Source organism: Canis lupus, chromosome X, assembly GCF_003254725.2.
Source record: "Canis lupus dingo isolate Sandy chromosome X, ASM325472v2, whole genome shotgun sequence".
Lineage (NCBI taxonomy): Eukaryota > Metazoa > Chordata > Mammalia > Carnivora > Canidae > Canis > Canis lupus.
This window is the reverse complement of record NC_064281.1, coordinates 87,842,283-87,857,562: the sequence shown is the minus strand read 5'-3', so window position 1 is coordinate 87,857,562 and position 15,280 is coordinate 87,842,283. Positions and strand designations below refer to the sequence as shown.

General features: G+C 33.8%; 1 protein-coding gene across 1 annotated transcript in view; it reads right to left on the bottom strand.

Annotated features, from left to right (window-relative positions):
* The window catches only part of HTR2C (5-hydroxytryptamine receptor 2C), a 302,050-nt gene that overhangs the window by 155,645 nt on the left and 131,125 nt on the right, over positions 1–15,280 (bottom strand). Inside the window, exons 3-4 of the mRNA XM_025431462.3 lie at positions 12,429–12,543; positions 7,067–7,380 (exon numbers count right to left, since the gene is read on the bottom strand). Coding sequence (XP_025287247.1) covers positions 7,067–7,380; positions 12,429–12,463 — 349 coding nt within the window. The 5' untranslated portion in view covers positions 12,464–12,543. The remainder of the gene's footprint in view (positions 1–7,066; positions 7,381–12,428; positions 12,544–15,280) is intronic.

Here is a 15,280-nt window from a genome sequence, read left to right as displayed (position 1 = left end):
CTCCATAAAAAAGCTTCTTGTAAAATAAGCATCCAAAAGACTCAAACATAAGACCCCAAACTGTAAAACTCTTAGAAGAAAGCATAGGGGAAAATCTTCAAAACATTCATCCTTTAAAAAAAACAAACAATTTATTCATGAGAGACAGAGAGAGAGAGAGAGAGAGAGAGAGACGCAGAGACACAGGCAGAGGGAGAAATAGGCTCCATGCAGGGAGCCCAATGCGGGACTCGATCCCGAGACTCCAGGATCACTCCCTGGGCTGAAGGCAGGGACTAAACCGCTGAGCCACCCAGGGATCCCCATATTTCTTGTTATATTTTTAAATATCTGAGCGTATTTAAATTTGTTCATTTAAAATCTTTGTCTAATAAGTCCAATGTTTGAGCTTCCCCAAGGATAGTTTCTATTAATTTCTTTTTTTAATTATTTTTAAAGATTTTACTTATTTATTCATGAGAGACACAGAGAGAGAGAGAGTCAAAGACACAGGCAGAGGGAGAAGCAGGCTCCGTGCAGGGAGCCCGATGTGGGATTCCATCCCGGGACTCCGGGATCATGCCCTGGGCTAAAGGCAGGCACTAAACCACTGAGTCACCCAGGGATCCCAAGATTCATTCATTTTTTTTTTCTTAAGATTTATTTATTCCTTGTAGGGAGCTTAATCCTGGGACTCCAAGATCACACCCTGAGCTGAAGACAGATGCATAACCGCTCAGCCACCCAGGCGTTCCTTCATAACATTCGTCTTGGCAATGATTCTATGGATATGACACCAAAATCACAGGCAACAAAAAGAATACACAATAAAAAAATCTTCTACACAGCAAAAGAAGCCATCACTGAGTGAAAGGGCAAACTATGAAGGGGGAGAAAATATTTGTAAGTCCTATATCTGATAAAGGGTTAACCTCCAAAATAATAAGGAACTCTTACAACTCAAGTAAAAAAATTGTAATAATCCAATTAAAAAATGGGCAAAGCACTTGAGTAGACATTTCACCAAACATGATATACAAATGTATAATATGCATATGAAAAGATGCTCAACATCACCCATCAGAGAACTGCAGATCAAAACAAAAATGAAATATCACCTCACCCTGTCAGAACAGTTAATCAAAAAGACAAGAAATAGCAAGTGTTGTCAAGGATGTAGAGAAAAGGGAATGCTTGCACACTGTTGGTAGAAATATAATATGGTGCAGCTGCTGTGGAAAACAGTATGAAGGATCCTCAAAAATTAAAAATAGAACTATCATATAATACAACAATCCCACGTCTGGATATTATCCAAAAGGATTGAAATCAGAATCTTGAAGAGATATTAGCACTCATGTTTATTGCAGCACTGTTCACAGAAGCCAAGATGTAGAAACAACTGGAATGTCCATCAACAGATGAATAAAAAAAGAAAAAGAAATATATATGCATAATGGAATACTATTGAACCTTAAAATAAGAGTCTGCAGTGTATAATAACATAGATGAACCTTGAGCACCTTATGCCAAGTGAAAAAAAAAAGTTACAGAAAGACAAATACTGCATGATTCCACTTATATGAGGTATCTAAAGTAGTCAAATTCATAGAATCAAAGAGTAGAATGGTGGTTGCAGGAGATTGAGGGAAGGGAAAATAGGAACTTATCAACAGGCATAAAGTTTCAGTTAAGCAAAATGAATAAGCTCTAGGTATCTGCTGTACATAATTGTACCTGCAGTACAATAGTACAATTAAAATTAAAAATTTAAGAGGGAGATCTTATGTTAAATGTTTTTGTGACAATATACTTTTAAAAAAACGTTTTAAAATCTTGTCATTTTTATTGGAATTGAATTAACTGATATATTAATTTAGGAAGAACATGTAGATATGCTTCCACGTCTTGGCTATTGCAAATAATGCTGCAGTAGACACAGGAGTGTATATATCTTCTTGAATTAGTGTTTTTGTTTTCTTTGGATAAATGCCCAGTAGTGGAATTATTGGCTCATATGGTATTTCTATTTTTAATTGTTTAGGAAACTCTCTACTCTTTTCCATAGTGGCTGCATCAATTTACATTCTTACCAATAGTGCATGAAGCTTACTTTTTTCCCACATCCTCACCAACACTTGGTATTTTGTGTCTTTTTTTTTCTACTTTTTTTTTAAGATTTTATTTCTTTATTCATGAGAAACACACAGAGAGAGAGGCAGAGAATAGGCAGAGGGAGAAGCAGGCTTTCTGCCAAAGGGAAACGCTCAACCACTAAGGCACCCAGGCATCCCTATTTCTTGCCTAAAATTTTGATTCTGGCTGTTCTGACAGGTTTAAGGTGAAATCTCATGGTAGCTTCGATTTGCATTTTTCCTATGATTAGTGATGAGCATCTTTTCATTTGCCTGCCGACCATCTGTATGTCTTGTTTGAAGAAGTGTCTCTTCAGGTCTATTCAGGTAGTCTCAGATTATTCCATTTGGGAAATTACCTATTTTTTTAATGCTCCAAATTGATTTGCATATAAATCTACAAAGTAATCTCATAATTTAAAAAATGTATTTTGCCTCAGTTGTTATTCTCCTTGTCATATTTTATACATGCTTTCTTCCTTATTTAAAGTTAGCTGAGGGATCCCTGGGTGGCGCAGTGGTTTAGCGCCTGCCTTTGGCCCAGGGCGCGATCCTGGAGACCCGGGATCGAATCCCATATCGGGCTCCTGGTGCATGGAGCCTGCTTCTCCCTCTGCCTGTGTCTCTGCCTCTCTCTCTCTCTCTGTGTGACTATCATAAATAAATTAAAAAAAAATTTAAAAAAAAAAAAATAAAGTTAGCTGATGATTTTTTATTTAATTTTTTTAGAAGCAAGAATTTGATTTATTCATTAGGTATATTGTTTTTTTAATGCTGTAGTCAATTTCTGTTTTTCTCTTTAGATTTTTCTTCTTTGTGCTTTTTTGGTTTACTTTATAGTTTTTTTTTCAAAGTTCCTTTGCTGGAAATTTAATTCATTTGTATGCTTTCATTTTTACGATAAACGTGATTAGGGCTACGATTTTTCCACTGTTCACTACTTCAAGTATATTGTATAGATTTTGATATGCAGTGTTTATGCTGTCATATTTCTTTTTTAAAAAAAGATATTTATGTATGTATGTATGTATGTATGTATGTATGTATTTGAGAGAGAGAGAGAGAGAGACTGAGCGAGAAAGTGAGAGAGAGAAAGCACAAGTGAAGGGAAGAGGCAGAGGGAGAGGGAGAAGCAGACTCTCTGCTGAACAGGGGGCCGGATTCAGGGATTGATCTCAGGATTCTGGGATCATGACCTGAGCCAAAGGCAGACGGTTAACCAACTGAGTCACCCACGTGCCCCAATGCTGTTATATTTCTAAAGAAATCTGTAATTTCAGTTTGCATTGCTCCTGTTGATCAAGACTTGTTTAAAAATTTGTTATACCTTCAAGATGAGATGGTCTTTAAACTTTTGTTGTTAATTTTTCTACTGTTATTGCCTTTTTATTAGAAAGTACTTTGGATAATATTTTTATTTTTCTAATATTTTCTTTGCAGCCTAGTATATTAATTTTTGTGAGTGTTCCACATGCACTTACAAAGACGGCATACTTTCTTTGATAAGGTTATAAGGCTCAACACACCTCCATAAGATCTACATCCTTTTTATTTTTTTGCCCAATTTTTCTTATACTATGTTGTGTTAAAATCTTCCATTAGTAGAATGTATTCATAAATGTGTCCTTCCACGTTCTTTTGTTTTTGCCTTATAAAGGACATTGCTGCATTATTAGTGGCATAGATATTCTTAACTGCTATATCTTTGTTGTTAATTGTGTCTTTTATCATAAATAAACATCTTTCTTTTTTACTCTCATTGCTGTTTTCATTAGAAATTTATCTTGTTAGATATCAAACCACAATTTCTATTTTCTTATTTTTTCCATTTACTTGGTGCACTTTTGCTCATCCCTTTATTTTTAGCCACCATGAATCACTGGGTTTTAAGAGTTTCTCTTGTATACAGAATATAGTTGGGCCTTTCTTTTTAAGCTGAATTAAAAATCTTTCATTTCTAATCATGTTTTAGGTTCATTCAAGTTTATTGCTGTTACTGATACATTTGTTTTCCTCTGTCATATTACATCATGGTATAATGTTGAGGGCATTAATCTTATATTTTCTTGTGTTTCTTCCTCTGATTTTGTTTTTTTTTACTCTTTTGTTAATTATATTTCTTTTGGGGTGTTGGAATTTTTGTTTTTTTTTGTTTTGGTGGCTAATTTTAATATCACATTTGTATCATGTTGTATTTATATCATGTTTAATGCCCTTAAGCCACTATTTTCTTATTCAATCTATTACTTTCGGGTTTGCCAGTTTTTTATGGTATCATTTAACTCCCACCTTTTGTTTATTGAAAATCAGTAGAATTATTTTACTTTCTTTTTCCATTTTCTTCCTAATTTTAGTTGCATTCTTCTAATTTTTTAGAGTTTATAACACCTAATAGATATTATATAACATATAACATTATTCTTCTACCCTTATACCACTTTATTTTTTGTCTTTTTTTTTTAAGATTTTATTTATTTATTCATGAGAGACACAGAGACAGAAAGAGGCAGAGACACAGGCAGAGAGAGAAGCAGGCTCCATGCAGGGAGCCCAATGTGGGACTCGATCCCGGGTCTCCGGGATCACACCCTGGGCCAAAGGCAGGCGCTAAACCACTGAGCCACCCGGCTGCCCTTATTTTTGTCTTAGCTTTAAAATTACCCATATTAAATGTTCATCATCAGCCTTTTGGATGAAATTTTCCCAATCATTCCTTTGTTAGTTGAATCTCGTCCACTATTTAATTTCTTCCAAAGGGCTTATGGATTCAGAATTCTCTGAGTTTAGAGACGCCTGGGTGGCTCAGAGGTTGAGCATCTGTCTTCGGCTCAGGGCATGATCCTGGAGTCCCAGGATCAAGTCCCACACTGGGCTCCCTGCATGGAGCCTGCTTCTTCCTCTGCCTGTGTCTCTGCCTCTCTGTGTGTCTCTCATGAATAAATAAAATCTTTTAAAAAAATTATCTGAGTTTAAAATGAATTTCAACTTTTTATAGTCTTGATAGCTAGCATGTCTGGATGTAAATAGCTTCTTTTCAAACTTTGAGTATGTTTTTCTACCTTTTAATTTAAGATATACTTTACATACAGTAAAATTCACTCTTTAAAAACTACACACTAGAATTTATAGTTTTTCAAATTTTGAAATAACCACCACACAAGATATACCAAAATAAATACCCCTTTTCAGTTATCTCTTGCTTTCAATTTCTGGAAATTAGTGATCTGTTCTCTTTCTTTATAGATTTGCCTTTGAAGGAGTGTCTTACAAATGATTAACTTTTTGAGAAATATTGCTTCACTATTGCTTTGCTTTATTTTTGTTCATTGTGAGGTCAGCTGAATTCTCTTGCTCCTGTAAATTATTCTTTATTTTTACCTGAAATCCCTGAGGATTTTTTCTTTTTTTTTTAAGATTCTATTTATTTATTCATGAGAGACACACACAGAGAGAGAGGCGGGGGGGAGGGCAGAGACACAGGCAGAGGGAGAAGCAGACTTCATGCAGGGAGCCTGATGTGGGACTAGATCCCAGGACTCCAGGATCACGCCCTGGGCTGAAGGCAGGCGCTCAACTGCTGAGCCACCCAAGGGTCCCGGATTTTCTCTTTATATTTAAAATTAGAAATAGAATTGTCATATGGTCCAGTAATTCCACTACTGGGTATTTAGCCAGAGAAAATGAAAACACTGAAACTAAATGAAAACACTATACATACATCTATGTTATATCTATGTTATATCTATGTTATATCTATCTATCTATCTATCTATCTATCTATCTATCTATCTATCATCTATCTATATCTATATCCCTATGTTTATTGCAGCATTACTGGAAGCAACCCAAGTGCCCACTGATAGATGACTGAAAAAAGAAAGTGTGGTATATTTAAACTATGGAATATTACTTAGGCAAAAAAAAAGAATGAAATCTTGTAATTTGCAGCAATATGGATAGACCTAGAGGGTGTAATGCTAATTGATGTCAGTCAGAGAAAGTCAAATACTATATGATTTCACTCATTTGCGGAACTTAAACAAAACAAAGAAAGAAAGGGACAATTTTTTAAAAAACAGACTCAAATACAGAGAACAAGCTTGTATTTGCCAGAGGGGAGGTGGTGAGGGGATGGATAAAATAGATGAAGAGGAGTAAGAGTGATATTATCTTGATGAACACTGAGAAATATATAGAATTGTTGAATCATTATATTGTACATCTAAAACTAATACAACACTGTATGCTAATTACACTTGAATAAAAAAATAAAATGTGGAAGGCATAGAGTAAAGGGATGGCAGAAAATGAAAAAAAAATGAAAAACCTCTCTAAAATCAATAGATTTGATTTGAATGCCCAAATTTTATTGTGATAACGTGACCCTGCACTTATATAATTAGTAATTTGTTACCCACCCCATCACCTTGGGGGTGATCAAACCAAGCAAAAACATCAGTTGTAGGCTCTATAAAGAAGAATAGCTGTTATTTAGTGCTTATCACATACCAAACATTTAATCTGCCAACATTTAAAAAGATTACTTAAAATGTATTTATTAAAGATGATGAACCTCACTTTCCTTCTTTGTTTAAGAGATGAAACTAGGTATGTGTACCGCCCAGAACATAGATGTGAGAACATGTTTCTATCACGGTCCCATTGTGTACATTAAGGCAACTGTCATTGCTTATAAGTGAGACTGAGCAATAGAGTATATGTGTATGATTTTAATGTATTATAAAATGTCATTTTTGTTTTTTGAAGACTCTGTTATGGATTTATTTAATAAATATGATGTACACATCCAATTCTTCTGTCACACAATTTGCTTTTTTCTTCATTTTTCAAATGATGTCAGTAAAATGATGAACTTTATGAGTGTTTACTATATACTTGACACAAATTTAGAATATAATCTGATATTAAAAAACTAATAAAATTGTACTTACCATAAAGAATTGCAAGCAGAGACAGTGGCATGACAAGTAGTCCCACTAGCATATCAGCAATGGCTAGGGACATTAGGAAGTAATTGGTGGCATTGTGCAGTTTCTTTTCCAAGCTTACTGCCATGATAACGAGAATGTTGCCACCTATTGTCAAGATTATGATGATGACGATTGAAAGTGCTGGCCAGTTTTGTACCCCGTCTGGGAATTTGAAGCGTCCACCATCGGAGGTATTGAAAATGTCAGTTACTAGAGCTGCAACAGGGCTCACAGAAATATCGCATTGCCAAACCAGTAGGCCAATTAGGTGCACACTGAAAATTAAGAAAAAAAAATCAGGTACATATTATATGGCTTATACCCAATTAGTTGCTTATACCAAACAATTGCTTTTCCTTCAGCCACCCTTATCACCATCATCATGATTTCTACTCCTTTAATTAAATCTCAATATTTCTTTTTTCTACCCAAAGAATATTTTTATTGGGTGCTTATTATGAGTCAGGCATTTAGTTTATGGAAACATATATCTATTTATATATATATATAAAGTAAAAATTATATCTATTATAAAATTACATATATAAATATAATCTCATTTGATCACGTGCAACAACCTCATGAGGTCAGTATTGGTTTATATCCATTATGCAAATGAGGAGTCTGAAGTTCAGAAAGGTTAAGTAATTTTCTCAAGGCAGCATAGCCAGTAAGGGGCAAGGTCAGGGTCCAAATTCAGGTCCCACTGATTTCAAAGCCTATGTTTTAGACTGTTACTTTATACAGGCAATATGAAACCACAGTATTGTTTGATTTGCTGTAATGGTCTATTTTTATATTCTTAAAATATTAATTTCTTCTAAGTATCTTCTGAGACAACTGACAACAGAATGAAAGGAGATTTTCCTTTAAGTATCCAGTACCCTGATCAAGAAAATTGGACCATTTCCTTTTTTAATCCAAAGCTGAGAAAGAATAAGTTGTCATCAAACAAACTTCAGACAAGATGTTAGGAGAGGCACAGTGGGTTTTGGCAATAGTGCATATGCATTTTTTCTAGAACTCTTCTTACCTCCTCACAGCTGCAAAGTGACTTTATGTTGATCCATACATGTTAATATGTGTGCTACAAATTTTCCTTCTATCTGACCCTCTCCTTGTTTCTTTCTTATGTTTTCTGGGCCCTATTCTAGGCTAGAAAATGATTGATTTGTGTGATGATTAATTCCTGTGGGTTTGCTGCCTTTCCTGTGCTGGATACAAAATCTCTCAAGTCATTAAAGTGTGCATTTCTCATGATGGTACTTTCGTAGACTCTACTAGTAGGTATGTCAGGCCAGGTAGCAAAATAATGTAAGAGAAGTGGTCATAGTTATGTTTTGTACATCCCAAATTAACTTCCCCCCATGGAGATATGAGATTTATTAAGGTTACATACATTAAGTGTCCTCTCTAAGTGTATGTTCCTAAAGTATCTAGCAAAATGAACATTTATGTTCATTAATAAAATAGATAAGAAAGACAAGCATATTCACCATTTCCTGCCTAAAAGCAAGGATTATAATCCAAGAATAACTGTTTTTTGTGTAGTCTATGTTCAATAAATAGTTATTTTATAAATATTAAGCAGCAACTATACCATACATAGTGGTTCTGAAAGCTTGTTATTATTTGTAAAGGAGGAAATTTTCTCTGCTTGTACGAATATGTCCTGAATAATTTTTTTTTTTTTGCAAGACTGTTGAAGTAAGAGTTTTTCTGGAATTGGGGAGATTGAACATATGACATTATAACATCCAGAGTCTGAGTTCCTCCTATAAATGCTTTTATTTCATGATCTTATTCACTTTTTCTTTGAACTAAAAATGTTCCCTTTATGCAGCGAAAATATGTGTGTGATTTGAATAATTCATCATTTATTACCAATCATTAGAGGAATTTACTGTAGTAAAACTGGATGATTATGATTATTGTAGTGATATTGTATTTATAATATTATACACATGTACATACATACACACACTATACTTTCTAAATTTAAACTGGAACACTTGTCCTGAAAAATTATTAGCATTTTAAAATTCGAGTAAAATATTGTAATAACTTTCTGTAGTATTTACAAATTATTTCTCTTAGTATCTTGGTAATATACTTTTTTATCTTTTAAGATAATGAAGAAATCATGAAAATATTTTGACATGCTCATTCTACAAAAGATAGAAAACTAATATTTTAGACATTTTGCTTAAAATAACTTCCTTATTCGTCAAAGTTACCTGATATTCTAAGCAACATGCACAGGGTGCCATACATAGTAGTTTTTATCAAATAATCAGTAAGTTCTATTTCCTGGAACATAAAAAATAAGCTAAAATAATATATGATTAAAAAAATCTATGTCATAAGTAATCTGTGACTAATGTGAGTAGAAATTATTAAAATAAAAGACCAAATAAATAGAAGCAAGTTATTTGCTCTCAGCTTTGATTATTTTGTCACTATATTTGTTGCATTTAGCATATGGTCAATTTCCTAACTTCATGAATTCAATGATGTTTTGACCAGTCACTTAACTTCTCAGAGCATCAATTTCTTTATCTGTACAGCAAGGATGATCTCTATCATGTGATTGATTATTGGGAAAACTAAATGATATATATAAAGTCCTGAAAATTGTAACTTTGTCACAGTAGGCCCTCAGTGAATATTGGGGCTTACCTTCTTTTTGTCTTCAGAGTTAAACAAAGATATTTTATGATAACTATATCCTGACTCATGTATTTCACAATTGGTGATGAATTTAAGTTCTGATTTTATTTTAGTAAGATATCTATTTATGCAAAATGAAGCTCAGACAGTAATTTTAAATCTAGGTCTTTTCTGGCCTACCCGATGAAAAACGTGTCCTTCTGGCATTTAAAAAATTTCTGGTTTAGATTAGCTGATGATTATCTCAGGTAGTCCCACAAGAGTTTATGCTCATAGTAAAATGTTGCATCTTCAACTGTCAGTTATAGAACCACAAATATATTTATTCTTAAACCTAGAGAATAAGGTCCTAACAGAATATGCATCCAACTTCAATTTTCTTTTTCTTAAAATATTTTATTTATTCATGAGAGACACACAGAGAGAGGTGGAGACATAGGTAGAGGGAGAAGCTCACAAGAGATTGTGAGCACGAGCCAGCGAGTGTAGGAGTGGGGGAAGGGCAGAGGGAGAAACAGACTCCCAACTGAGTAGGGAGCCCTATGCAACTCAATCCCAGGACCCAGGGATCATTACCTGAACCAAGAGCAGACACTTAACTGACTGAACCAACCAGGAGTCCTCCAGCTTCAATTTTCTAAGAAAGTTGTGAAAACATCAAAGTCCTTTTATATTTCTCTAAAAATGATAGGGGGTGCCTGGGTGGCTCAGTCCCTTAAGAAACTGCCTTTGGCTCAGGTCATGATCTCAGGGTCCTGGGATCAAGACCCATGTTGGGCTCCTCTCCCTTTGCGCCTCCCCACCACTCGTGCTCTTTCTAATAAATACATTTTTAAAATCTTTAAAAATGATAGAGGAATGCAGGATAAAATCATATGTAAAAAAATACATGAAACTCTATTGGACAATTATCAGTTTTAAAATTTGAGTGTCTTATTATGGGGTAGGGAAACACTTCAAGTGGTTATCTTGCTATCTCTGCTGGCCAGATATACTTTTAATTTTCATGAGAGTCCATGAGACAAATACTAAACTAATGGGGAAGCTTATAGAATCTAAATATATCTATTGTGAATTATAAAATCATGTTACTGAGAAGATACTGAAAGAGTATTTACTTCAGTTTCCTGGTTTCAACTCAATTGAATTTAATAAATTCCTATTGGGCAAAGTATGGGCAAAGTATTCTATGGGCAAAGTGCCATCACAATTTTTATTAAAGTTCAATCCTATTTTCTATAGTTTTGTAATGAAGAATTGGCTACATTATAATTTAACCTAGCTACTAATATTTACATGCTCAGTGGAATATATACAGTCCTTCTACAAAAGAAGAATAATTTCAGTCTTGCTCCTAAAGCCTAAATTAATTGTTATTAAGCCCACGGAAGTCTCATAAAATATGTACACAAAACCCACAATTTCTCTCTGAACAATTCAACCAATTTATTCATTGCTACTAAATGTTTAATGAACAGATAATTTTATATTCTTAGGAGATAAACAAAATGATAAGTTGATTTAAAACTCTGTACATTTTAAATGTACTGTGTTTTTGCAGGCATATGACAAGGGCATTTTTAGAAGAGATGGATTGCCATCCATCCAATGTAGGGCTGGATCCCAAGACCCTGAGATCATGACCTGAGCCAAAATTAAGGGTCAGTTGCTTAATTGACTAAGCCACCCAGGTGTCCCTTCTCTGCCCTTCATCCTTTCCTTTTCCTGTCTGTTCTTGTTCTCTTGGAATCACACATCATCGAGATTATTATTCCCACAATGTATAATGACATCCAAGACGGGCTATAGTGGAGCATATTGCATATTGCGAACGATCCAGTGTTGGTGTACTTTATACTACTCCATAAACTTTTTCCTGGGTGAGCTTTTTTACAGGAATCACAGAGGAGACTGTAGAAACAAGGTGATTCAGGGCTTCTCAAATGTAACTGATCAGAATGTACAGAGCGCTGCATCTTTTTTTTCCATGCCCCATTCCTCAGAGTGGGTCTGGAAGAAACCAACCCAACATTTTATTAAGTTACAAAGAAGATATACCTGGATTAGATTACATTTCGGATTGCTCAGTACCTGAATCCAATTCTTATCACCTTTATGTGACATTCTATTGACCTTAACTACTGGGTCATTTTATCAAGATGGCATTGACAAGATGGCATTGTTTTCCTCTGTTGAGATACACCACCCAACTTCTACTCCCTGACTTCTGACCTATTCTTTTGCAACTTCAACTATTCTTTATAAAATCAGAAACTTCTAAAGACCTTTTATGCTCTTGGCTGTTTAGTCTGTGCAAGAAGGAAAGGAAAGAACCTTTCTCATTTCTACATTTTAGCCATGGAGAAAGCAGTCATGAATGTTGGAATTATTTTTGAATTTAGGATATTATTGCCATATTAATTATTTATTTTAACACATGAACAGTTCTGTTTAATTGAAGTCTAAGTTATAGGGGTTTTTCCACACTCATTTTTGAACAGGGAACACCATAATATTAGTCTGTGGGGTGCAAGTCATTTATGCAAATTGAGGCAAACAGCAGAATGATAATATAAAAACTTTTTTAGCATTTTTTGAGCAAGCTACCATAAAAAGTTATCTTTTAAAAAATAATAAGTAATAACATCCTTACAGGAACGAATGCACCGCTTTCCTCAGGTTCACCATGATTGCTTTGGTGTTAAGCAACCAAAGTTTAAAATTGAGAAGAGGAAATTTAACAGATTGGATTCATGATTCCATCCTTTCTGGGGAGAGAAAAAAAAAGAAAAAGAAAATTAGTCAAAAGTCCAAATAACTTGCATAACAGCCAATTAAATAACCTTAAATATATTTATTAAGTGATAAGCAATCAGTACAGCATTTAGCAAACAGGTAAGCACGTTATATCATATAAGTGATAAAAGATGGCAGAGAATATATTTTTCATTTATTTACCAATATACAACCATCCTAGTTTTTTTTCATTTTTTCTTTTTAGTTTTTCTAAAATTTCTTGTACATACTTTATTTATACAGGACTTCAACTAAACCTTCTCTTCTTAGAGTACACATAGCTTCAAATCAGTATTTTGGGAACGAAATTAAGAAGATAAGCTTCTTGATTTACAAACCGTTTGGGAAAAGTTTGTGATATAATAATTCAGTAACATGTATAAAATACAAAGGTTTCATCTTCTAAGAACACGGAAAATAAAATAAGTTGTAAATATTTCTATTAAGTGAACATATTTTGTATAATATTTCTAATTTATTTTCTTCAAAGTGAAGCAATTTACATTAACAGAGTTCTATACTTTTGCATTGACTAACAATATTCTCCAGAGGGCAGCACCAACTTTATATGAAAATAAATGAGTTAATCAAGTTTACTATATTAAATATAGCAATCACCCTATGTACCAGCTTGTTAGTATACAACAGATAATACGTTACAGTTGGCACATGGAATAATGCTAAAAATGCAAATAAAACGTCAGTTGTACTAGATGACGAAAACAAAAACCTTAATTTCTTGTATTGATTAAAATAAAGAACGATGCATCTTAAAGGTACAGGAAGGAAACATGAAAACTCTCCAAACAACTTATCAAAGAATTTCAGAGTGAATACCTTCAATTATTCAAGGAGTTATTTTTTGCATTGCAAAACCCCACCAAATGTCTCCTTAGCCAATTATTTACCACTTAGCACTCACTATACTCAGTATGCTAAAATGTTGCTCAAGAGTAGACTGGATGCAAATTTGCTGAGAATCTCTGCTGCGCTCCTTTGTGGCAATAACACCTTCACAGAGTGGCACTTGTCACTGTCATTCTCTACACTGACACTGAATACTCACTGTGAATTCTAGTGATTAATGTAGAAGCCTTTCCTTTTTTTTCTGCCTAGAGATTCCTAACAGGGAAGAGAGTGGGTAAACCTCTCTGTTCTCTATCTTGGTTTTCTCTATCTTCAATCTTATGGTTTTGATTATACTCTCTTCCCACACCAGACATCTAAATGAATTCTTTTCTGGGATCACAGGTTCTTCCAAGAGTCAGGATTGTGATGTTGGGTTTGTATGCAGTGGGCTGTCAACGCGAAAAATGTAGTTGCAGTGGGGGAGGAGGAGAAAGAGACCTGAATAGCTTGAGAACATGGAGTAACATTGAACAGTCATCTGTTTTAATTTGAAAATATGTTCAAGGAATGTGATAAACATGTGTGGATAATCTCTTCCAATGTTTTCTAGTTCCTCTTAGAAATTTGGAAATATAATTCTACTGGAACAAATTGCGGTTCCCTATGTTTCCCATTTCATTAATGGTCCTATAATTCTAGTCATTTAAGCTACAAATTTAATTTATTCTCTCTTCTTGTCCCTTACCTCTCAGTTGTGAGTTATATCAGTGTTACCTACACAAAAATCTACCTCAAAACCAACCCTTTCACTACACTAATGCATAAAAGTATGGCCTCCAGCATCCAGAAACAAAATATTCTATGTGAGAGATAGAGTAACATTTGCCAGATCATTAGAACATTTTTATCCCATAAAATGCTACCAGCCAATGAATGCATAAATGCCTTTTTCTCCTGGGGGTTCTGGCAAAAAGTAACAGAAGAAAAATGGTACAGAAAGACTTCTTAGCCATCAACTAATAGCAAAATTCTTCTCTTTTCCCAATATTAAAAAATATAAATTTTTTTTTAATTTTTACTTTTCAAGTGTCTAAAAATCAATGTAATTTAAAAACTTCAAAGGAAAATATGTTCATTTCCAACAGATTATAACAAATCAATTGAAATTGTGTTTGCTCTAGGTTGGTATGACAGTCATGTCATTAACACATTATATTATCTTTTTTCTCAGCCATGGTAGAATCCTATTATTGTTACTCAAAATACTGTTTTTCTTCAAAAATTAATCAGCTTTGTCATCTTCTTACATGTATATTTTCCTATGGAATATAAACAGAAAAATTAAATAACAAGTATTTATTTTTCTAAGTTCCAATTTTGTTAAGCCAGGAGAGCAATAATAATCACGAAAGTATATTATGTATATAGATCTCCAATTTATTAACTAAAATACCTTAAAGGCAGAATAATATCTTTCCATATTATTAAAATTTGCATTTTTTGAAAGTTGACTAAACCTGATAGAAAATACCCTTGGATTGGTGGTGAAAGTTTAGATAGGATGTGATAGACAGGAATAAATTATATATGAATTATGTAAAGTAAATTATGCTACATTACATGACTCCCCAAAGGGCTAAGTCACTGGGATGATGTTTTGCAATGAGAAGTGTTCTGTGAGTAATTCTGTAAGACCTCTTAAAGCCTTGGATGAGATGCGTTAAAAGAAACAAACAAAAATAAGTGAAACAAAACAACCCCATAACAAAACAATGCTAATTAAACACTCTGACCTGCAAACCTCTCAGACTCTGCCAATCTTTCATAATAGAGTTCTCATGCTTGTATGGACAGAAAAAG